The 23,373-nt window shown below is 37.3% G+C and overlaps 1 protein-coding gene across 1 annotated transcript in view; it reads right to left on the bottom strand.

The window, feature by feature from the left end:
- cplane1 (ciliogenesis and planar polarity effector 1) overlaps positions 1-23,373 on the bottom strand; it is a 91,265-nt gene that overhangs the window by 5,834 nt on the left and 62,058 nt on the right. Inside the window, exons 35-50 of the mRNA XM_077243776.1 lie at positions 22,397-22,554; positions 19,773-19,857; positions 19,625-19,673; positions 18,626-18,757; positions 17,910-17,981; positions 16,930-17,057; positions 16,554-16,815; positions 14,610-14,812; positions 9,755-9,830; positions 9,570-9,686; positions 5,532-5,567; positions 5,150-5,183; positions 4,923-5,060; positions 2,366-2,525; positions 1,405-1,460; positions 165-275 (exon numbers count right to left, since the gene is read on the bottom strand). Coding sequence (XP_077099891.1) covers positions 165-275; positions 1,405-1,460; positions 2,366-2,525; positions 4,923-5,060; positions 5,150-5,183; positions 5,532-5,567; positions 9,570-9,686; positions 9,755-9,830; positions 14,610-14,812; positions 16,554-16,815; positions 16,930-17,057; positions 17,910-17,981; positions 18,626-18,757; positions 19,625-19,673; positions 19,773-19,857; positions 22,397-22,554 — 1,817 coding nt within the window. The remainder of the gene's footprint in view (positions 1-164; positions 276-1,404; positions 1,461-2,365; positions 2,526-4,922; positions 5,061-5,149; positions 5,184-5,531; positions 5,568-9,569; positions 9,687-9,754; positions 9,831-14,609; positions 14,813-16,553; positions 16,816-16,929; positions 17,058-17,909; positions 17,982-18,625; positions 18,758-19,624; positions 19,674-19,772; positions 19,858-22,396; positions 22,555-23,373) is intronic.

Here is a 23,373-nt window from a genome sequence, read left to right as displayed (position 1 = left end):
AATAAAAGAAAGGAAAATTAAAACAGTTATAAAAGGAATTAAAAGAGTTAAAAAAAGGATACCTAGATAAACTTCTCATCTGGCAAAATCATATTTTTGCCAGCTCCCAGTTTTACTGAGAGATTTCCCCATGGTGATTACACAGGAACACAGACGGCACTGACCTGAGCGTCTCGTGGGGGATTGTGGGAAGGTTCAGCGGTGTCGTGAGCAGGTCAGTGATCAGACTACAGGCGTCACGAGCTCTCTGTTCATGATGCTCCTGAAGAACCATCCTGAGAGCACAGGGAATAATATGAGAATTGTTTCCCACATGCATCATTTCAATTTCCTTTTATTGTCATTGCATGCATTATACAATGAAATTAAGGTTTGCTAATTAATATCATTGTATAATACATGCAATGACAATGAAAGGAAATTGAAATTGAAATGAAGCATATGGGAAACCACTGAATAGGTGTAAGCAATAAGGTAGGAGAGGCTAGTGCTGTATCGGGAATCACGGGTGATTTATTCACAATACAGCACTAGCCTCTCTTTCCTTAATGCTTTTATAAAATGGTTACAACACAATACAAATATTAAAGCTGAAAAATATGTATCTATGCAACTTTCATGATGTAAAATCACTAAAAGTCTTCCTTCCACTGCAAAAAATAGTCCCTGGCATTATTTCACATTATTTCACCATTAGATGGCGACAAAAACTGTCTTTAAGAGTGAGTCGGTCAGTAGAGAAGACTTTTACATTGAAAGGACTGAAACTTGGTGTGAACTTTGAACAAAGACGCAACTGATAAATGATTAGCATCAAGGCTCGGGAAAACCCTTTAACCGTTAAAACGACAAGATATCGCAGCGGACATTTAAACTTATTTTTTTATTGCAAATATAGCACCGACCTGAAGGAAAATGCTATGTCTACTGTAAATGCAGGTAGTTACACTCGCTACTCGACCTCTCACAATACTACCCTATAAGCTTTAATGAACAAAATCAATGAGAACATGTGTTTGTGTTGCTAAGAGTGGTTGCTAGGGGTGTTGTGTAGTGATACATAGAATTGTTGGGTGAAGCGATCATAGCCGTGTTTTCAGCGTGTTTTATCGTGAATAAAACAGCTATTGACCAATCAGAATCAAGGACTGCAACTAACCGTTTCATAAAGTATAAATAGAGTATTCACACTGAAAATTTCCAAAATATAAAGTGCACTTCAAATGCACTTAATTACCCTGAAAAAACAAAATGTGGAGTATTGGTCACTTCATACATTCAACTGTGGCAGCTTTAATTATGTTGATGACAAAATAACCGTACAAAAAGTCCATAGTGCATGGTGTAGTGTGTCATTCTGGACAAAACTAATGTTAGTTTAACACACGTAATACATAATCATACCTGTCTCTTTCTTCTTTGCTTTTCTTGTTGGTTGCCAGATCTACAGAGGTTGGATTCTGAAACGGAGGTGAATTATTCAGAAAAGTAAAGTTATCAAGAGTTTAGTGCAAAACTAAAGCTTCAAGCTTTACTTATAGACTTCAAAACATATGGGGAAAAGCAAGAGATTGTTCAGATCCAAAGCAAAATGAATGGAAATAATGATTCATCTGGAGTGTTCTCAGTATAAAAGTAAAGCTGTGTACAATATTTGTGAAGAAATTCATAATTCTTAAAAAAGTGTTGCACACATTTTTCCAAGAAAATATCTGTAATGTATGGCCTCTATATAAAATTATTATTAATTACAAATTATGATTGTTATTTACATATGGTAGGTTTGTAGTTTTGTTTTAATCATAAATATTTCTTGATCGTCAAATCATCCTATTAGAATGATTTCTGAAGGATCATGTGACACTGAAGACTGGAGTAATGATGCTGAAAATTCAGCTTTGATCACAGGAATAAATTACACTTTACTATATATTCACATAGAAAACTAAAAATTGTAACAATATTTCACTTTTTACAGTATTTTTGATCAAATTAATGCAGTTTGGTGAACAGAAGAGACTTCTTTCAAAAAGAAATCTTACCAAAATCTTGAATGGTAATGATTATATATATATATATATATATATATATATATATATATATATATATATATATATATATATATATATATATATATATATATATATATACACATACATATACATATATATACATAGGGCAAATAATTATAACCAGCACTATATATATATATAAATCACTAGAATTCAAATACATGTTTCATAATCCAACAGAAATAAGGCTTTGCATGAAGAAAAACAGTGGCATACTGATTCTGAGAATAGTTATCATGAAAAGCAGAGTGTGATTACACAATCAGTAACATGTTTGATCTGAAGCGTCTCACGCGTGTAAGAGGAGAGATGAAGGGTCTGCGCTCGCTCTCTCTCTTCTCTTCTCTCTGTTTACGGTATTCCATCAGTCGTTCTCTCTGTTTTCTCCTCATCCACATCCTCAGATCCCTCCGCTCCTCCTCCATCATGGCTCCGCTCGGACTGACCTCTGACCTGCCGCCCACCACACAAACACACCAATCACATCAATCAGTAAATATGTCACACATCTCTCACTAATCTACTTAGCCAATCATAACAGAGATCATTTACATTTAGATGTTCAGCAATCAGACACTTTTATACAAACAGGGGAAGTATAAACAACTATAAACAAAAAAAAAATTCATCAGAGATTTAAGGGGAAAAAAATATATATATATATATAAATATATATAAAAAAATATATATATAACTAACTGAACTTATTTCTTATATATAAAATAATTTCAGTTAGTTACAAAGGCAGCATTTTTTATTTTTGTTTAGTTTAAGTTGAAGTACTAAGATGGTTAAAACTAAAATAAAGATGAATAAAAACTATATATACATATTTAAAACAATTACACAAAAACACAAAAAAATGCTAAACATAAAACTAAAACTAATTCAAAATATTAATAAAAACTATAATGGCAAATTACTGATACTAAAATAACATTGCAGGGAACTACACTAACATTTTCCACTGGTGGCACTTGCGCTACTAACTTTTTCAGTTACTAGCGCAAAACATGATTTGGTCGCACAAATTATTTATAGTAAGCCGCTCTGGATAATAATGACCAATAATGAAACTATTGCATACAGATGTGCTTTTTATTTTACTTGCCATCTTTTAAACCAAATGCCTTCTTGTTTTCTTTAAAATTGGTTGGGATAGATTTACTGCAATAGAAAATACAGTAGCCTACACAATAAAGTGCTAAATTAATTTCTTTTGGATTTCAACATGCTATGGTTGGCACAGATGGGCAGACTTCTGAACTCTTAAGGAAAAATAAAATAAATATAATCCACTTCGCGTGCTTCATACTGTCATTGTGAAGCTTCAATGATTTGTGTTTGAATTGTTTTGACGCAGTTAGAAATTTGGACAGTCCTGCAATTGAAGGCCCACAGAATTTACATTAGGGCTGCACAATATTGGTAAAAAATGACATTGCGATAGTTTATTTTTCTGCGATATATATTGCGATATAAAAACAATTTCACCAGATGACTTGAATAGCTCTATTTGGAAAGAATAAATCATTCTAGAATGACTGGGGTGGTTTTGTCATGGAGTAAATCCACATAGAAACTAATATTAATAGAATGTTTTAATGTCAAGTCAAGTCATCTTTATTTATATAGCGCTTTTCACAATACAGATTGTATCAAAGCAGCTTCACAGTGATAACATGAAAATAATTACAAGAAGTTTGTTTCTAGAATAAAGTTGCGTAATCGTCCACATGAAGTAACGCAGATCAAAAATATTGTTGAATAATTAAATGTCCCCAACTAAGCAAGCCAAAAGCCAAGGCAACAGTGGCAAGGAACCAAAACTCCAGCAGGTGATAGAACGGAGAAAAAAACCTTGGGAGAACCCAGGCTCAGTCGGGGGCCAGTTCTCCTCTGGCCAACGAGCAAACAGTGTATGATGTAGCTAATGTAGTTAACCAGACTTTAATAAATGGAACCTTATTGTAAAGTTTTTCTGATTTATGTCTCTTGAGTTTAGTGTTGGACAGATCAGTTGTTTTAACCATTCGTTAAAGTGAATCGGTTCAAAGGAGTCATATTAATTCGCGAATTGGACGTGTCATTAACGGACCACGGCACACGTTGTGTGATTATCCAGGCAGTTTAGGACATCGCACAAGATTTGTCTCAACACAGAAAACATTTCATCACTAGATAGATTTTTTGGTTTTGTTTATTGAAAGTGTTGTTTATGTAATCTGAATGTGTGGAAAGCTTTTCAGAGAAGATGAGGCAACGTTATTTTAGCACAATTCATAACCAGTGGTAGTTCAGAGAAAAAAAAACTTTGGTCTTCCGACCTTTTACCATCATGTATTCTCAAAGATGTTCAGTCAACTCAATTCATTAATATGAGCGAGGGCGGGAGAGAGAGCAAGACAGTGTTAAGACGGTGAGGGAGTGCGCGCGCGGGGGTTTCACTCTCTCTGCTCGTTCTCTCAGTTAAACAAGCGCGAAACCAACTTGATCTGTTGAATGCTCCGAGCACGTTATAAAACGTATTCTTAAAATACACATTTCTGTTTTAATAAATGCTCATAGTAAATCATAGCATATTGCCTAAAACATATAGGTAGAAAAATAATCAAACGGTGATACATTTGCGACCCATTAAAAATTAGGGTCGCAATGGCATTTCAAAAGGTCGCATATGCGACCATTTTGGTCGCAGTGTAGTTCCCTGCATTGCATCTGAGTAAAACTCAACAACTGTTTTCTGATTAAATAAACTTTGACTAACACCATAATAGGACTCTAGGGAAAGAAATATATGCTACAACTAATATCAACCCTGTAGAACAGTGTGATTACTGTGAATCTCACCTGCTCAGGTGAAGCGCTCCTGATCGGGACAGATCCAGCGCGGATCGGGATAAAGCCCCGTCCCGGATTAACTCACACAAGATGTCCTTCACGTCACTGAGGCCGCTCACACCCAGAGTCTCCTCTGACACACACAATCTGAGGGATGAGAAGGAGAATCAGAAGGACAAATACACAGACATCACCGGCAGAGGCTGAAAGTGTCAAACACTATCATACTAACTTACTTCCCAGCATTCTCCAGCAAAGACTCAGTCAAACCTGCAGGGACAGAACCAACAACACAGACGTCCATGACTGTAGCTGTAAGTGTAAGTTACAAAAACTGTGTGTGTGTGTGCTTGCGTGAGTGAGTGAGTGTCTCTGTGTGTGTGTGTGTGTGTGTGTGTGTGTGCATGTGTGTGTGCATGCGTGTGTGTGTGTTTAGATGGGTGTGTGCGCGTTTAGACGAGTGTGTGTGTGTGTGTTTAGACGAGTGTGTGTGTGCGCGAGTGTGTGTTTAGACGAGTGTGTGTGCATGTGTTTAGACGAGTGTGTGCACGCGTGTGTGTGTGCAAGTGTGTGTGTGATTGTGTGTGTGTTTGTGCAAGTGTGTGTCTTGTCTCTCACCTGGATCGCTATCTCGTTTACGCTGCTCTGGTTTCACTGAAAACAACAAGATCATGTTAAACTGAGGAACCTGAACCACACCAGTGAACATGAGTGTCTATAAAATAAAATAATTTACAGGCTGCTGTATCTGACTGCGTTTAGAGGGAAAAGCTGCCCATAACTGCTGGTCTAGGATCAGTTTCTCCATTATAATAGCATATCAACTCTGAATCAACATGCACCAATGCTACATTTTTCTAAATATCATATCATCAATCATTTGTTAACAAACAAGTATTCATCACTTCAATGAGCTCATTGTTTCTGCATTAAATTATTACGTTGTTTAAATAAATACCTTTTTCACCAACTGTGATTTTGTATATGTACATTTCTGAAATACATAACTTAGACACCTCTGATAATAAATCTCTCTAAATTGTAATGTGGACTCATTTTCTGTAAAGCTGCTTTGAAATGATGTGTATTGTGAAAAGCGCTGTAAAAAATAATTGTGAATTGAGTTGAATTGAATATTTGGGAAACACATTTGGCAAGCGATCCAGTGCGTATCTGTGTTTGCGCTGTGGAGAGCGTCAACGGTTTCTATTTAGAACACGTTTTGTAGCGTTGAGCAATGCAGAAAATCACAAACATATCTGTTGATTTCTTGAACTTGATGGCCAATCTGAGGCTTCCTTGATTATAACGGAACTGTGTGCGATCGCGATTCACTACAACGAGTGACAGCTTTCTCTTTGCGTGTTTTCTGTCAATGCAAATCATGGTCAGGTGAATTGGGTAAACGTGTGTATCAGTGGCGGCTGCTGGTCTTTCAAAGAGGGGAAGCACATTTTCGGCCTACATCATAAAAATTGTCCATTTATTTATACGAATACAAAGAAATATGTTGCAGCAGTTTGTGTTTCGACTACACTTGCAAAATCCGCAATGGGACTGAGCTCGAAAAGCTTCAGCGTCAGCGACTTTTTATAGTACAAAATCGCTGTCAATCAAAAGGAGATGCAGTCTTTCTAAAAACCCTCCAATCATTACGCAGAAGCCCGGAGTCCAGCCGCGCCCACTCCTCCATTCTCACCAGAGAAGCTGAGCGTCCGTGGGCGGGGCTGGACTCCGGGCTTCTGCGTGATGATTGGAGGGTCTGTCGGACATAATCGTAACATTTGCGTCCATGGGCGGGACATAATCGCAGCATTTATCCAATGACCGACAAGTTTCGAAGTACTGAAAAAAACTGTTCGAAGCTGCGCGTCCATTGACTTCAGTGGCACTGCTTTGAACAGTTTTTTTCAGTGCTTCGAAACTTGAAGGGAAATGCACTGTGACTCCGGAAATTAATGAGAAGGAAATCAAGTCTGCTATATGTAGCTGATTCTGAACAAACTCGTCTTCGAGGTGAACGTGTTCTAAAGCATTTTTAGTCAATAAAACTTTAACACAATAGTACATATTTGACCATTAATTTTTGACATTATAGGGGAAGCAGGTATGGAAGCTTGTTTCCGCCACAGAATAAAACATTTTAAAAGATAATTGAGACTTTATTTCTCAGAATTGCGAGATATAAAGTCAGAATTGCGTGTTATAAAGTCAGAATTGCGTGTTATAAAGGCAGAATTGCGAGATATAAAGTCAGAATGGCGAGATATAAAGTCAGAAATGCGTGTTATAAAGTCAGAATTGCGTGTTATAAAGTCAGAATTGCGTGTTATAAAGTCAGAATTGTGTGTTATAAACTCTGAATTGTGAGTTATAAAGTCAGAATTGCGTGTTATAAAGTCAGAATTGCGTGTTATAAAGTCAGAATTGCGAGATATAAAGTCAGAATGGCGTGTTATAAAGTCAGAATTGCGAGATATAAAGTCAGAATGGCGAGATATAAAGTCAGAATGGCGTGTTATAAAGTCAGAATTGCGTGTTATAAAGTGAGAATTGTGTTATAAACTCTGAATTGCGTGTTATAAAGTCAGAATTGCGTGTTATAAAGTCAAAATTGGGTGTTATAAAGTCAGAATTGCGTGTTATAAAGTCAGAATTGCGAGATATAAAGTCAGAATTGCGTGTTATAAAGTCAGAATTGCGAGATATAGTCAGAATTGCGTGTTATAAAGTCAGAATTGCGTGTTATAAAGTCAGAATTGCGAGATATAGTCAGAATTGCGAGATATAAAGGCAGAATGGCGAGATATAAAGTCAGAATTGCGTGTTATAAAGTCAGAATTGCGTGTTATAAAGTCAGAATTGCGTGTTATAAAGTCAGAATTGCGAGATATAAAGTCAGAATGGCGAGATATAAAGTCAGAATGGCGAGATATAAAGTCAGAATGGTGTGTTATAAAGTCAGAATTGCGTGTTATAAAGTGAGAATTGTGTGTTATAAACTCTGAATTGCGTGTTATAAAGTCAGAATTGCGTGTTATAAAGTCAGAATTGCGTGTTATAAAGTCAGAATTGCGTGTTATAAAGTCAGAATTGCGTGTTATAAAGTCAGAATTGCGAGATATAGTCAGAATTGCGAGATATAAAGTCAGAATTGCGTGTTATAAAGTCAGAATTGCGAGATATAGTCAGAATTGCGTGTTATAAAGTCAGAATTGCGTGTTATAAAGTCAGAATTGCGTGTTATAAAGTCAGAATTGCGAGATATAAAGTCAGAATGGCGAGATATAAAGTCAGAATTGCGTGTTATAAAGTCAGAATTGCGAGATATAGTCAGAATTGCGTGTTATAAAGTCAGAATTGCGTGTTATAAAGTCAGAATTGCGAGATATAGTCAGAATTGCGAGATATAAAGTCAGAATGGCGAGATATAAAGTCAGAATTGCGTGTTATAAAGTCAGAATTGCGTGTTATAAAGACAGAATTGCGTGTTATAAAGTCAGAATTGCGTGATATAAAGTCAGAATTGCGAGATATAGTCAGAATTGCGTGATATAAAGTCAGAATTGCGAGATATAGTCAGAATTGCGTGATATAAAGTCAGAATTGCGAGATATAAAGTCAGAATGGCGAGATATAAAGTCAGAATTGCGTGTTATAAAGTCAGAATTGCGTGTTATAAAGTCAGAATTGCGTGTTATAAAGTCAGAATTGCATGTTATAAAGTCAGAATTGCGTGATATAAAGTCAGAATTGCGAGATATAGTCAGAATTGCGTGATATAAAGTCAGAATTGCGTGATATAAAGTCAGAATTGCGTGAGATAGTCAGAATTGCGTGAGATAGTCAGAATTGCGAGATGTAAAGTCAGAATTGCGAGATATAAAGTCAGAATTGCGAGATATAAAGTCAGAATTGCGTGATATAAAGTCAGAATTGCGAGATATAAAGTCAGAATTGCGTGAGATAAAGTCAGAATTGCTGTATATAAAGTCAGAATTGCGAGATAAAGTCAGAATTGCGTGATATAAAGTCAGAATTGCGAGATATAAAGTCAGAATTGCGTGATATAAAGTCAGAATTGCGTGAGATAGTCAGAATTGCGTGAGATAGTCAGAATTGCGAGATATAAAGTCAGAATTGCGAGATATAAAGTCAGAATTGCGTGATATAAAGTCAGAATTGCGAGATATAAAGTCAGAATTGCGTGAGATAAAGTCAGAAGGGCGTGAGAAAAAAGTGCGTGAGAAAAAAGTGCGTGAAAAAAAATGTGAGAGAAAAAACAAACAATTCTGACATATTTTCAAAAAATTCTCAAAAAAAAAGACTGACTTTTTCTCTCAGAATAGCATGGTTATATTTCACAATTCTGACTTTATAACACGCAATTGCGATTTTTTTATCATGCAATTCTGACTTTATATCTCCCAATTGCGTATTATAAAGTCATAATTGCGAGATATAAACAAAAAGTCCGAATTCCAAGTATATTTCTCGCAATTGCGACTATTTCACGCAATTCTGACTTTATATCTCAATTCTGAGAAATAGTCACAATTATCTTTTAAAATGTTTTATTCTTGTTTCAGTAACAAGCTTCCATAAGCTGGGCTTCCCTTGCAGTCTTAAAGAAGATGAGTAGAGATGATGAAGTACCTTCAGGAGGAGAGCGCTCCTGATGGACTGAACATCGGCTCAATACAGAGGACGACAGAAACGCCTCCTCTTCTCTGCCTGGTTCGAAACGCTGCGGTGAAGGACAGTAACTCCTCACTGTAGAAACACACGTGTTCAGTGGGCTTCTTTGTTTTCTCTATATAAAGCTACTAAAGCTTGCTAACCTTCTTGTGTGACTCTGAGCGCGCTGGAGAGAGGTTTCTTCACGGAGGGGCTCAGGGTCTCAATACGGTCCACCAGCTGAAGGACAACACCACACAAAACAGGCGTTAGTAGCACTTAACAGATTTGAATGTTTTTCAATCAATAATATCTGATATATAGAGGTCAAGAGCTGATATAATTTACACATTATATGATACAGTTTAGCTGTACTAAACTAAGCACAAAATGCTTAGATTAAATATATCATATAAACTATAATAATAATAATATACTATAAAATATATAATAATAACTATAAAATATTACAAAATTAAAAATAAAAACAGAATCAACTGGTTATTAATTAAAGTAGCATTATCATACTAGCTTTTTTCTAAGAATGTCTGAAACAGTTCGATCAAGGACTTGGTCTCTAACTCCTTTCCGAGAGAATACTCTGCTCTGATTGGTCAGATGGCCCAGTCTTTTGTGATTGGTCAACTCTACTCTGATTGGTCAGATGGCCCAGTCTGTTGTGATTGGTCAACTCTACTCTGATTGGTCAGACGGCCCAGTCTTTTGTGATTGGTCAACTCTACTCTGATTGGTCAGATGGCCCAGTCTGTTGTGATTCGTCAACTCTACTCTGATTGGTCAGATGGCCCCGTCTGTTGCGATTGGTCTACAACCCCAAATCAGAAAAAGTTGGGACATTTTGTAAAATGCAATAAAATCAAGAATCTGTGATTTGTTCATTCTATTTAACCTTTTATTAACTGAAAAAAGTACAAAGAAACGTTTTCCAATGTTTTCACTGACCAACATAATTGTATTTTGTAAAAATGAACAAATTTTGATTTCGATAGCTGCAACACACCCCAAAAAAGTTGGGACAGAGACCAAATAAAAGTGAAAAGATTATCCAAATTAGATTATCCAACTATTTTGAAACAGACCACAATGAGCAGGCGAATTGGTAATAGTTGAGGGTATCATGTTTGGGTGTAAAAGTGCTTCTCAGTCTTTTTAAGCAAAGATGGGTCATGGCTCATCACTTTGGCTCATCACTTTGTCATATCATGAGAGAATTGTCAAACAATTAAAAAATCCCATTTCTCCATTTATACCATTTATTCATTTAGCTGACCCTTTTATGCAAAGCGACTTACAATTGCTATATTTCAGAGGTCCCACACCTCTGGAGCAACTAGGGGTTAAGTGTCTTGCTCAGGGACACATTGGTGTCTCACAGTGGATTCGAACCCGGGTCTCTCACACCAAAGGCATGTGTCTTATCCACTGCGCCATCACCATCATGCAAGATTGCATACATAATATTGTCACAAGATTCAGGGAATCCAGAGAAATCTCAGTCTGTGTTGGGTAAGGCAGTAGACCTCTGTTGAATGTGCGTGACCTTTGAGCCCTCAGATCGCATTGCACAAGATACCATCATGCTACTCTGTTAAATACAGACACATGTGCTCATGAGTAATTTGGAAAACCGTTTTCACTGAACACAGTCCGATGCTGCATTAAGAAATGCCACTTGAATCTCTTTTTTTTGAAGGAGAAAGCTTTACATCAGTTCTATGTGGAGATGCCGGCGAGTTCTCTGGGCCTGAGCTCATCTCAGGTGGTCTAGAGGACAGTGGGAATGTGTGCTGTGGTCAGATGAGTCCATGTTTCAGCTTGTTTCTGGGAGAAAATGGACACCGAGTTCTCAGTCCCAAAGACGAAAGGGACCAACCCGACTTTCACCAGCGACAGGTGCAAAAGCACACATCTGTGCTGGTATTGAGGTGCATCACTGCAAACGGTATGGGTAACTTGCATTATTGTGAAGGTACCATTGACATGGAGGTATGTATTTGGATTGTACAGAGACATAAACTGCCATCAAGATGACATCTTTCCTGGGAAATGACATCTTTCCTTGAGCGCTGTCTTGTATCAGACAAGATTGGGCAAATCATCCACTTGCAAAACTCCAACAATTAGTATCCTCAACTCCCAAATGATTAAAAAGTGTAATTAAAAGGAAAGGTGATGTGACACAGTGGTAAACATGTCTCTGTCCCAACTTTTTTGGGGTGTGTTGCAGCCATCAAAATCAAAATTTGTTCATATTTACAAAAGACAATTATGTTGGTCGGTGAAAACATTGAAAACAAATGTTTCTTTGTACTTTTGTCAGCTAATAAAAGGTTAAATAGAATGAACATATCACAGATTTCATTGCATTTTACAAACTGTCCCAACTTTTTCTGATTTGGGGTTGTACTTTGCTCTGATTGGTCAGATGGCCCAGTCTTTTGTGATTGGTCTACTGTGTTCTGATTGGTCAGATGGCCCAGTCTTTTGTGATTGGTCTACTGTGTTCTGATTGGTCAGATGGCCCAGTCTGTTGTGATTGGTCTACTCTACTCTAATTGGACATATGGACCCAGTCTTTTGTGATTGGTCTGCTCTGTTCTTAATTGGTCAGATGGCCCAGTCTGTTGTGATTGGTCTATTCTGCTCTGATTGGTCAGATGGCCCAGTCTTTTGTGATTGGTCTGCTCTGCTCTGATTGGTCAGATGGCCCAGTCTTTTGTGATTGGTCTACTCTGCTCTGCTTGGTCAGATGACCCAGTCTGTTGTGATTGGTCTACTCTACTCTGCTTGGTCAGATGGCCCAGTCTGTTGTGATTGGTCTACTCTACTCTGATTGGTCATATGACCCAGTCTTTTGTGATTGGTCTACTCTGTTCTTAATTGGTCAGATGGCCCAGTCTTTTGTGATTGGTCTACTCTGCTCTGCTTGGTCAGATGACCCAGTCTGTTGTGATTGGTCTACTCTACTCTGCTTGGTCAGATGGCCCAGTCTGTTGTGATTGGTCTACTCTACTCTGATTGGTCATATGACCCAGTCTTTTGTGATTGGTCTACTCTGTTCTTAATTGGTCAGATGGCCCAGTCTGTTGTGATTGGTCTACTCTACTCTGATTGGTCATATGACCCAGTCTTTTGTGATTGGTCTACTCTACTCTGATTGGTCATATGACCCAGTCTGTTGTGATTGGTCTACTCTACTCTGCTTGGTCAGATGGCCCAGTCTGTTGTGATTGGTCTACTCTACTCTGATTGGTCATATGACCCAGTCTGTTGTGATTGGTCTACTCTACTCTGCTTGGTCAGATGGCCCAGTCTGTTGTGATTGGTCTACTCTACTCTGATTGGTCATATGACCCAGTCTTTTGTGATTGGTCTACTCTGCTCTGCTTGGTCAGATGGCCCAGTCTTTTGTGATTGGTCTACTCTACTCTGATTGGTCATATGACCCAGTCTGTTGTGATTGGTCTACTCTACTCTGCTTGGTCAGATGGCCCAGTCTGTTGTGATTGGTCTACTCTACTCTGATTGGTCATATGACCCAGTCTTTTGTGATTGGTCTACTCTGTTCTTAATTGGTCATATGACCCAGTCTTTTGTGATTGGTCTACTCTGTTCTTAATTGGTCAGATGGCCCAGTATTTTGTGATTGGTCTACTCTGCTCTGCTTGGTCAGATGGCCCAGTCTGTTGTGATTGGTCTACTCTACTCTGATTGGTCAGATGGCCCAGTCTGTTGTGATTGGTCTACTCTGCTCTGCTTGGTCAGATGGCCCAGTCTTTTGTGATTGGTCTACTCTACTCTGATTGGTCATATGACCCAGTCTTTTGTGATTGGTCTACTCTGTTCTTAATTGGTCAGATGGCCCAGTCTTTTGTGATTGGTCTACTCTGCTCTGCTTGGTCAGATGGCCCAGTCTTTTGTGATTGGTCTACTCTACTCTGATTGGTCATATGACCCAGTCTGTTGTGATTGGTCTACTCTGCTCGGTCAGATGGCCCAGTCTGTTGTGATTGGTCTACTCTACTCTGATTGGTCATATGACCCAGTCTTTTGTGATTGGTCTACTCTGTTCTTAATTGGTCAGATGGCCCAGTCTTTTGTGATTGGTCTACTCTGCTCTGCTTGGTCAGATGGCCCAGTCTGTTGTGATTGGTCTACTCTACTCTGATTGGTCATTTGACCCAGTCTTTTGTGATTGGTCTACTCTGCTCTGCTTGATCAGATGGCCCAGTCTGTTGTGATTGGTCTACTCTACTCTGATTGGTCATTTGACCCAGTCTTTTGTGATTGGTCTACTCTGTTCTTAATTGGTCAGATGGCCCAGTCTTTTGTGATTGGTCTACTCTGCTTTGATTGGTCCGATGACCCAGTCTGTTCTGATCAAGCCTGCCGCACAAGTCCTGAAAAGTGAAGCCAAAGTGTCTTGATCGCCCCCTGGTGGTTGGTCCCAGTATAGGTCATAAACCCCACCTCCCCAAGTTTTTTCCAAAGATTTTTTCCGTCATTTAAGGTAGCTTTTATCACGGTGATTTAAGTTTAAGTGTTCGTTCTTTTAAATAAGTTTGATCTTGGTATGTTATTTTATGCTATAAAAACGGGAATGTGACGTCATGATTGACAGCTGTGATGATTGAAAGCTTCTCTAAATGAAGTCACTGAGGCACTTTTTTTGGATTTTCGGAAGGAAATTGGATCTTCAACCTTAATTTCTACATGTCCATAACTGTTTATTTTTACACAGTAAATTTCAGAGACATATTAGGACTTTGGCGGCTTCACTTTTCATCAATGGAAGACAGTGAAGAGGCGTCATCCATCTTTTTTTACAGTCTATGGTTGTGATTGGTCTACTCTGCTCTGATTGGTCTGTTGTACAAAAAAAGCATAAAGGGGAACTCTATTTTTTTTTCTCTCTCTCTGTGATTTATATTTTAGATTGTTTGTTGGTTGTGTTTCACAGAACACAGTGTTACCCAGCATGCACTGTTGGTCTCTCACCAGTCTGGTGTTGGCGAACTCAATGTCCATGTGATCTGCGATGCTCTGCAGTCTGAGCAGCTGAGTGTCCATCTCTGAGAGCCGAGCTGAGACCTGACTCCTGGACATCAGCGCTCGCTCCAAACCAGGCATGCTCACGGCCTTCAGCTCGCTCAGAGTCACGGGGTCTCCACCCAGCACAGCTTCAGGAGACACACACACACCTGCAGGGAATAAACACCGGTTCTTTGGATCAGTGTTGATTTCGTTGATGTATAATTTGTCATTATTTGTGACAAAACATTTTTTCACTGACGAAAACAAGACGATAACTAAATATAGCTTTCCTGTAGCTCAAACACTAGAGCGTTGGATTCGCCCGAGAACCCAAGGTCATGGGTTCGATTCACAGGGAAAGCAAGAACTTATAAGAATGTAAATGTCCACCTTGAAATTAAATAAAACTTTGGATAAAAGCGTCTGCCAAATGCATTGATGTATATGTAAATAAAAACCAGTTTTGAATGACAAAAACTATGACGAATAAGAAATGGCTGCATGAGAGTCCACCAACAGAAGAGTGGACAGTAATTGTGAGTCATATGTATGAAATGGAAAAACTGACCTTCTTTTCAAGATTAAACATGGATACATTTTACAAGTACTGGTCAAAATGGCTAATGTATAGGAGTATGGATTGAACATAGGGATATATTGTGAGTATACTGCAAATAAAAAATAAAAAAAATCCCTTCCTCACATTTAATTGTTGTAATAACATTGAGAATTTTTTTCTCTTTCCTCAGTATGTAAAATATTTGTCCAGTGAAAATATTTGGAATTTGTATGTTTTATGATGGGACCTTGAACCTAGTATGGACTTGAAAGGACCATTACAAATATTCTTCTGATATTATTTTTTTCTCTTCTCTCACTATTGGGAGAGTAACCCCTGATATGACGTGAACAGTATATGAACTACATAATTGTACGTGATATCCCTAGTGACATGTTTGTTCTGTTCTTTTGAATGTGTTCTACTAAAAGCATATATAAAACAATAAAAAAGAAAAGCTGAAAAAAAAAAGACAAAAATCTATTGGCATTTTCATCAAGAAGGATCATGTGACACTGAAGACTGGAGTAATGATGCTGAAAATTCAGCTTTGATCACAGGAATAAATTACACTTTACTATATATTCACATAGAAAGCTGTTTTACATTGCAATAATATTCCACTATTTTTACAGCATTTTTGATCAAATTAATGCACCCTAATGGTGAGTAAAAGAGACTTCTTTCGATCTAAACTTTTGACTGCCAGTGCATTTAGTTATCGCTAATTTAATTTCAAGCATGTTTTATTTGCTATATCGAAACTGTACTAAACACATATATATATATATATATATATATATATATATATATATATATATATATATATATATATATATATATATATATATACACACATATATATATATATATTTTTTTTTTTTTTTATTCATATGTTAATTGTGTTATATGAACCGATAAAGCATATAGGCTACTGTAACTTGAAGGCATTGTATTATATTTTATGAAAAAAACATCCACCACCACTAAATACTACACAAAACCGATTTTGTCTGGTTTATGCCCTAAACCAGGCTTTCCCAAACTCTGTTGATGAAAAGCTACTAATTAAATAATTTAAATTGTAAAATTAGCATACAAAAATCTAAACAATAGTAATAATACACTTACTAAAAAAGATAAAAAATTTAATTTGTTTACCTGCATAACATGTGACCATTAACTGACATCAGAGAATTGTGAACATGAAAATGTGTGGTTTATTATTATTGAAATATTAACTTGTATTTTAGGTCAAAGGGGTTTGAAGGACAAAACTGTTTGGGAATCCCTTCCCTAAAAGACTGTTTTATTAGTAGTTCTTTTCTTCATGTAAATTAACAGTGTACCTGGAATCTCTCCAATCGGATTCTCAGTAAAGTGCTCAGTGTTGTTGGGGGCGGAGTTTATGGCAGAAGAGGTGGGGTTTACTGCAGAAGAGGCGGGGTTTACGGCAGAAGAGGCGGGGTTTACGGCAGAAGAGGCGGGGTTTACGGCAGAAGCTGCTAGTAGGTGGAGCTCAGCAGACGATGGGGGAAATGAAGGCAGATACTGAAGAAGAGAGTCGTCTGTCAGATCGATCACATTAATAAACCTCCGGCCCTCAGGATTCTACAACAATACAAGAACAACAAAGAGAGAATTACTTCTAAAAAACACTCAAACTGTCCAAACATTATTTGATTAGATTATGGTCTGATGGCTTTTAGTGCACTATTCCCCTACGAGATCTGCGTTAGACTCTGCGTGGCTTCTGTTTCTCGGCTGGTCAGGTGATTTATCTTTAGAGTAGCGAAGATTCAAGAACACATCTGGAGGAACGACTGGAGCGACATCTAGCAGTCCTCCTTCAGCTGAGTGCAGAAACACACAGTACACAATGTGCAATAAATCACATCTACACAAATAATGAGATAATAAAATAATATATATATATATATATACACACACATACACATACACACAATATGCCATTTTTTTACATTTTAATTTTCATGATTTTGAAATGGTGTTTATGAACATTTACTACCATCATTTTTTTTTACTGGCTATAAAATAGTATTTTTTGCATAATTTCACAGAAAAAAAAACCCATATATAACAATAATGATTTTCTCAATCTAAAATCAAAACTAAATATACGTTTAAAAAATGCAAAGCAAAATCTTAATAAATACTATAATTGTATATATAGGCCTGTTGCAATTATGGATCAATTGCCTGATCATTGAGATAACTGAAATAAATTTGAAACTGCACAATTATCGCAATCACAATAACTTTGGGGATTATTTTCACAATTTACTGTCACTGATTCTTTTTCAATTCCAATGATGTGTATGAAACTGGATATAAATATTTTTTGCTGGCCATGAAATAGTATTTTGCATAATTTCCCAGACAAAAAGTAAATATACTGTATAATAGTAATGATAATAATATAAGAAATTGCTAAATACAAATATTTTTCCAGATTTTTTGTCACTGGTTGTTTTTTGTCTTTATTTTATTTTTTCCACTAGATTTGCTTATGTGCTTAAGTAAAAAAATTAAAAATAAAAATAAAAGTTTCCCATGGATCAAAAATTTAAACCAAGCATCATTTTGCAATTTATCAATTCATAAAAAAGGCAAATTTGATTTGAATCTGCTTGAATCTTGGACTCAACAAAGAGCTGAAGATCACATTCCTCTCATGAACTTACGAGCAGACGGCATTCTGGGAGGAGACTGAGGTTGGACAGAAACATCTTGATCTGTGATGGAGCGAGGCAGTTCTAGAGTAAACCAAAGCAGAACTTACATTAGTGAAGTTAAAGGGGTCATCGGATGCAAAATTCACTTTTATATTGTGTTTGCAGTGTGTGGACACAACCACCATACAATACAAAAATCCATTCACTCCTTTTTTTTATCCTCAAAAAGCCTAAACACTCAATAAATCAAGCCATTTGGATTTTCTTTGAGCAATATGATGTAATATTGCTCATGCTCCGCCCACGACCACTGTCCTGTATTAGCATATTTCCTGTATTAGCATATTTACGCCCTCATCCATTTGTATACTGTCTTGGGCCCCACGGAAGAGGGGGGGGGGGGGGGGGGGGGAGTGCTCATTATTATTTAAAGAGACATGCACTGAAAAGGGAGCCGTTTTGTTTTGTTTCGTTTTATTTAAAAATTTTAGTAGAGTATGGTATTGTAGTATTATAATATGCATTTAAATATAATGCATTTAAACAGAGCTGTTTTTGAGGAGGAAAAAAGGGTGTTATTTTACACAACCATTGAGGAATTTTAACCAAGAAATGTTACAAACTTTACATGAGCACCCTAAAGAATCATACCAACTTGTGGGAAATGGGCATCCGATGAGCCCTTTAGAGTGTGTGATGTGTGTATTAGCGATTCGAGCACATACCGGTGTCAGTGTTTGTACAGGCGTCCTGGATCTCAGGCGGTCTCTTCTGTGTGGAGGCGAACGCATGAAGCTCAGCCGAGGTGACGTACGCCTGATCCAACAACGCCAGTCCACTCAACTCAGAGTCAACGCCTGCAGCGCAAACACTTTTACATTAACTTAACCCATGATCTTTACAACAGAACAGAATCAACACTGAACTGACTTCATCTCAACAATGACACACGCTTAACATTTAATATAGGTATTTTATCAAAAAACTTAAATTAAAATGAGAAATGTTGTCTTGGTAAAGTTTAAATTGAAGGACTAAAATTACTAAAACTGTAATAAAATGAATCAAAACTAAATAAATATATATATTTTAAAAGACAAAAACACATACATTTACTAAAACTGTAATAAAATGAATGAATTAAATAAAAAATATTTTTAAATAAATTTAAAAAAACAAAAACACACAATTACTAAAACTTTAATAAAATGAATTAAGACTAAATTAAAAAAATTTAAAAAAAAGATAAAAACATTTTATTACCAAAACTAAAACTGTAATAAAATGAATTAAAACTAAATAATAAAAAAATGTAAATGACAAAAACACATTAAATTACTAAAACTGTAATAAAATTAGTTATTAGTTATTATAAAATTAAACAATTACAAAAACGCATAGCAAAATTACCTAAACTAAAACTGTAATAAAATGAATTAAAATTAAACAAAATATTTAAAAAAAATAGTAATAAAAAGGACAAAAACACAAAAAAATTACTCAAACTAAAATGAAAAATGAAAATATAAATATTAGATAAACAAATGAAAATTGAAATGTTTTCTTGGCAACTAACTGAAATAAAATAATTTAAATAAAACTAATAAAAATTACGAAAGCACATAATTACTAAAAGAAAAAATCTAAAATAAATAAAAAATATGAATAAATACAAAATATGCATAAATACTATAATGGTATATAAATAATACTAAAGAATTCACCTTTAGGAATGGTGTAAGCATCACTGAGATCTGGCACATCTTCTGCAGGCTGCACACATGAACAAACAGAAAAACATTCAAGGTGACATCTTTACTTTAAGCAAGAGTTCAGCAGAAATACATAAATACAGTTTTGAGACGCATGTACCTCATCTGGAGGAATGATGGAGTCCTCCGGCCTGAACGTGACTCCAGTCTTGTCCTCCTTGTTTTTCTCCTCTCTCCTCTTCCTTCTAAATAAGATATATTAGACAGAAAACACAAATCTGAAAGAACAACATTTCCTCATACGTCACATGGTTTGAGTACGGCTGGGTAAAAAAAAATAATTTTTTCAATTAATCGTTTTTTAAAATGTGGTTGATTCAAAGTCAATTCTCAAAGGCCATGAATCGATTTTTTACCATATTTATTTATCTATCATGCAAACGCCAGTATTAGTTTTCCTCCACTGTTCATAGGCTTGCATATTACAGCGAATGCTGTGAGATTTTATGTTTGCTTTATCTTAAACATCAAATAACCTGATCCTGTGTGATCAAGGCATGCGACTGTTCTGACTCAGACAATTTTCAGCATCAATTTCTCATTTTGCATCAAAATCCTGTCAAATGTATTTGAAATATAGAGTTGGGTTCTGTTTTCATGTACTCAAGTGTACCTAAAATAGAAAAGTTTAATATACAGGTTTGTCGCTCTTAATTTCTTTTTATTACTTAACCACTTGTAAACTTATGTTCACTGTTCTTTTTTATAAAAATAGGATTTGTATTAAATAAATAAATCATAATAATTCACATAAATCAAAGCCGAGTGAGTGAGTGAGTGTGTGAGTGAGCGAGCGTGTGTGTGTGTGTCTGAGTGTGAATGTGTGAGTGAGTGCGTGTGTGTGAGTGAGTGTGAGTGAGTGTGTGCGAGAGTGAGTGAGTGAGTGTGTGTGTGTGTGTGTGTGTGAGTGAGTGAGTGAGTGAGTGAGTGAGTGAGCATGTGTGTGTGAGTGAGTGAGCGTGTGCGTGTGTGAGTGAGCATGTGTGTGTGTGTGAGTGAGTGAGTGAGTGAGTGAGCATGTGTGTGTGAGTGAGTGAGTGTGTGAGTGTGTGAGTGAGCATGTGTGTGTGTGTGAGTGAGTGAGTGAGTGAGTGAGTGTGAATGAGTGTGTGCGTGTGCGAGAGTGAGTGAGTGAGTGCGTGTGTGAGTGAGCATGTGTGTGTGAGTGAGTGAGTGAGTGAGTGAGCATGTGTGTGTGAGTGAGTGAGTGAGTGAGTGTGTGCGTGTGTGTGTGAGTGAGCATGTGTGTGTGTGAGTGAGTGAGTGAGTGTGTGCGTGTGCGAGAGTGAGTGTGTGCGTGTGTGAGTGAGCATGTGTGTGTGTGTGAGTGAGTGAGTGAGTGAGTGAGTGTGAATGAGTGTGTGCGTGTGCGAGAGTGAGTGAGTGAGTGCGTGTGTGAGTGAGCATGTGTGTGTGAGTGAGTGAGTGAGTGAGTGAGCATGTGTGTGTGAGTGAGTGAGTGTGTGCGTGTGTGTGTGAGTGAGCATGTGTGTGTGTGAGTGAGTGAGTGAGTGTGTGCGTGTGCGAGAGTGAGTGTGTGCGTGTGTGAGTGAGCATGTGTGTGTGTGTGAGTGAGTGAGTGAGTGTGTGCGTGTGCGAGAGTGAGTGAGTGTGTGCGTGTGTGAGTGAGCATGTGTGTGTGAGTGAGTGAGTGAGTGAGTGAGCATGTGTGTGTGAGTGAGTGAGTGTGTGCGTGTGTGAGTGAGCATGTGTGTGTGTGTGAGTGAGTGAGTGAGTGAGCATGTGTGTGTGAGTGAGTGAGTGTGTGCGTGTGCGAGAGTGAGTGTGTGTGTGTGTGAGTGAGTGAGTGAGCATGTGTGTGTGAGTGAGTGTGTGCGTGGCCGAGAGTGAGTGAATGTGTGCGTGTGTGAGTGAGCATGTGTGTGTGTGTGTGTGAGTGAGTGAGTGAGCATGTGTGTGTGAGTGAGTGAGTGTGTGCGTGTGTGAGTGAGTGAGTGAGTGAGTGAGTGAGTGAGTGAGTGAGTGAGCATGTGTGTGTGAGTGAGTGAGTGTGTGCGTGTGCGAGAGTGAGTGTGTGTGTGTGTGTGTGTGAGTGAGTGAGCATGTGTGTGTGAGTGAGTGTGTGCGTGTGCGAGAGTGAGTGAGTGTGTGCGTGTGTGAGTGAGCATGTGTGTGTGTGTGAGTGAGTGAGTGAGTGAGTGAGTGAGTGAGCATGTGTGTGTGAGTGAGTGAGTGAGTGTGTGCGTGAGTGAGCATGTGTGTGTGTGTGAGTGAGTGAGTGAGTGAGTGAGTGAGCATGTGTGTGTGAGTGAGTGAGTGTGTGCGTGTGCGAGAGTGAGTGTGTGTGTGTGAGTGAGTGAGTGTGCGTGCGTGCGTGCGAGCAAGGGTGAGTGTGCGTGTGTGTGTGAGAGTGTGAGTAAGTGAGTGAGAGTGAGTGAGCTTGAGTCTGTGTGTGTATATATGTGTGCGAGTGAATGTGTACGCATGTATGTGAGTGAGTGAGTGCGCGTGTGTGTGTGAGTGAGTGAGTGAGTGGGTGTTTGTGTATGTATGTGTGCGTGTGAGACAGCAAGCAACAACTGGACGGGAAGCAACGTAAAGTCTAACATGTTTCTTGTCCACGACACAACAAGATTTTCGGAGTCAAACTCGCGTAATCTGCACAGTGACTCTCGTAACAGACAAAAACACGGTGTAATCTGCACCAGGCATGAGGCTGCCCTCAACTAAAACAACCCAACAGAATCGGGCCAGATCTCTGACCTCTTGTTGGACGGGCTGGTTGTCGTGGGCTTGTTCTCTGGGACGGTGTGTGTGTTTAAGAGTTGTAGTTTGGTGTGTTTGGCGTTGGTCCACTTCAACAGCTCCTCCAGTGGGATGAGACGAGGAGTTCGTACAGGAGCCGAGTCCAACCGCACATCCTGCGAGAGAGACAAACAAACCCTTTATTCTCACCTGCTGCAACTCTTATAAGCAGAATATCCATGCATCTAAAAATCCAGGTTGTTATGCTGAGAATCAAGAGGAACAAGTGAATCCGTCACACTTACAGCTGAGAATATTACAGACGAATGCAATTTATGCCTGTTATGTTGTTATAAACAGCACCTTTTGTTTAATTGTTTTTTAGAGCTCTTAAATGTCATTTTCCAAAAGGAACATTGTAGTGTTTTTGAGTTGAAATTTAATCGTTTAATGTTTAAGTGAATCTCATAAAAAATATATATTTTTATGATTTTTTTAATTATAAATATATTTTGATATAATTTTATAAATATATATATACATTTGTATATAAATCATAATAAATTAATCATAAAGTGATCAGTAAATGTGATTACTGCTCAGAGTGAACTGTAAAACTCAAAAGAAAAAAAATATTTTGTATTATAATAAACTAGCATTATGAAAAATAATAAATAGATTCATTATATTTAAAGTGATCAGTAAATGTAATTACTGCTCACAGAGAATAGTAAAAATCATAAGAAAAATAAGAAATTATGTTTTGTATTATTATCATAACTCAAAACTATTATAAAAAATATCCAATTATTATGTACAATTATAAATAAATGAATTATATGTAAAGTGATGAGAAAATGTGATTACTGCTCAGAGTGAATAGTAATGTAATAGAATAGTAAAATAAGAAATTTGATATGGTGTTATTATAATAAAAACTATTATTATAAAACCCAATTATTATACAAAATTATAAAGGCATTAATTGTAAGTGA

The sequence above is a fragment of the Siphateles boraxobius genome, unplaced genomic scaffold, assembly GCF_051911475.1.
Source record: "Siphateles boraxobius isolate OS27281-9 unplaced genomic scaffold, OSU_SipBor_1 25, whole genome shotgun sequence".
Taxonomy (NCBI): domain Eukaryota; kingdom Metazoa; phylum Chordata; class Actinopteri; order Cypriniformes; family Leuciscidae; genus Siphateles; species Siphateles boraxobius.
This window is presented reverse-complemented; position numbering and strand designations above follow the sequence as displayed.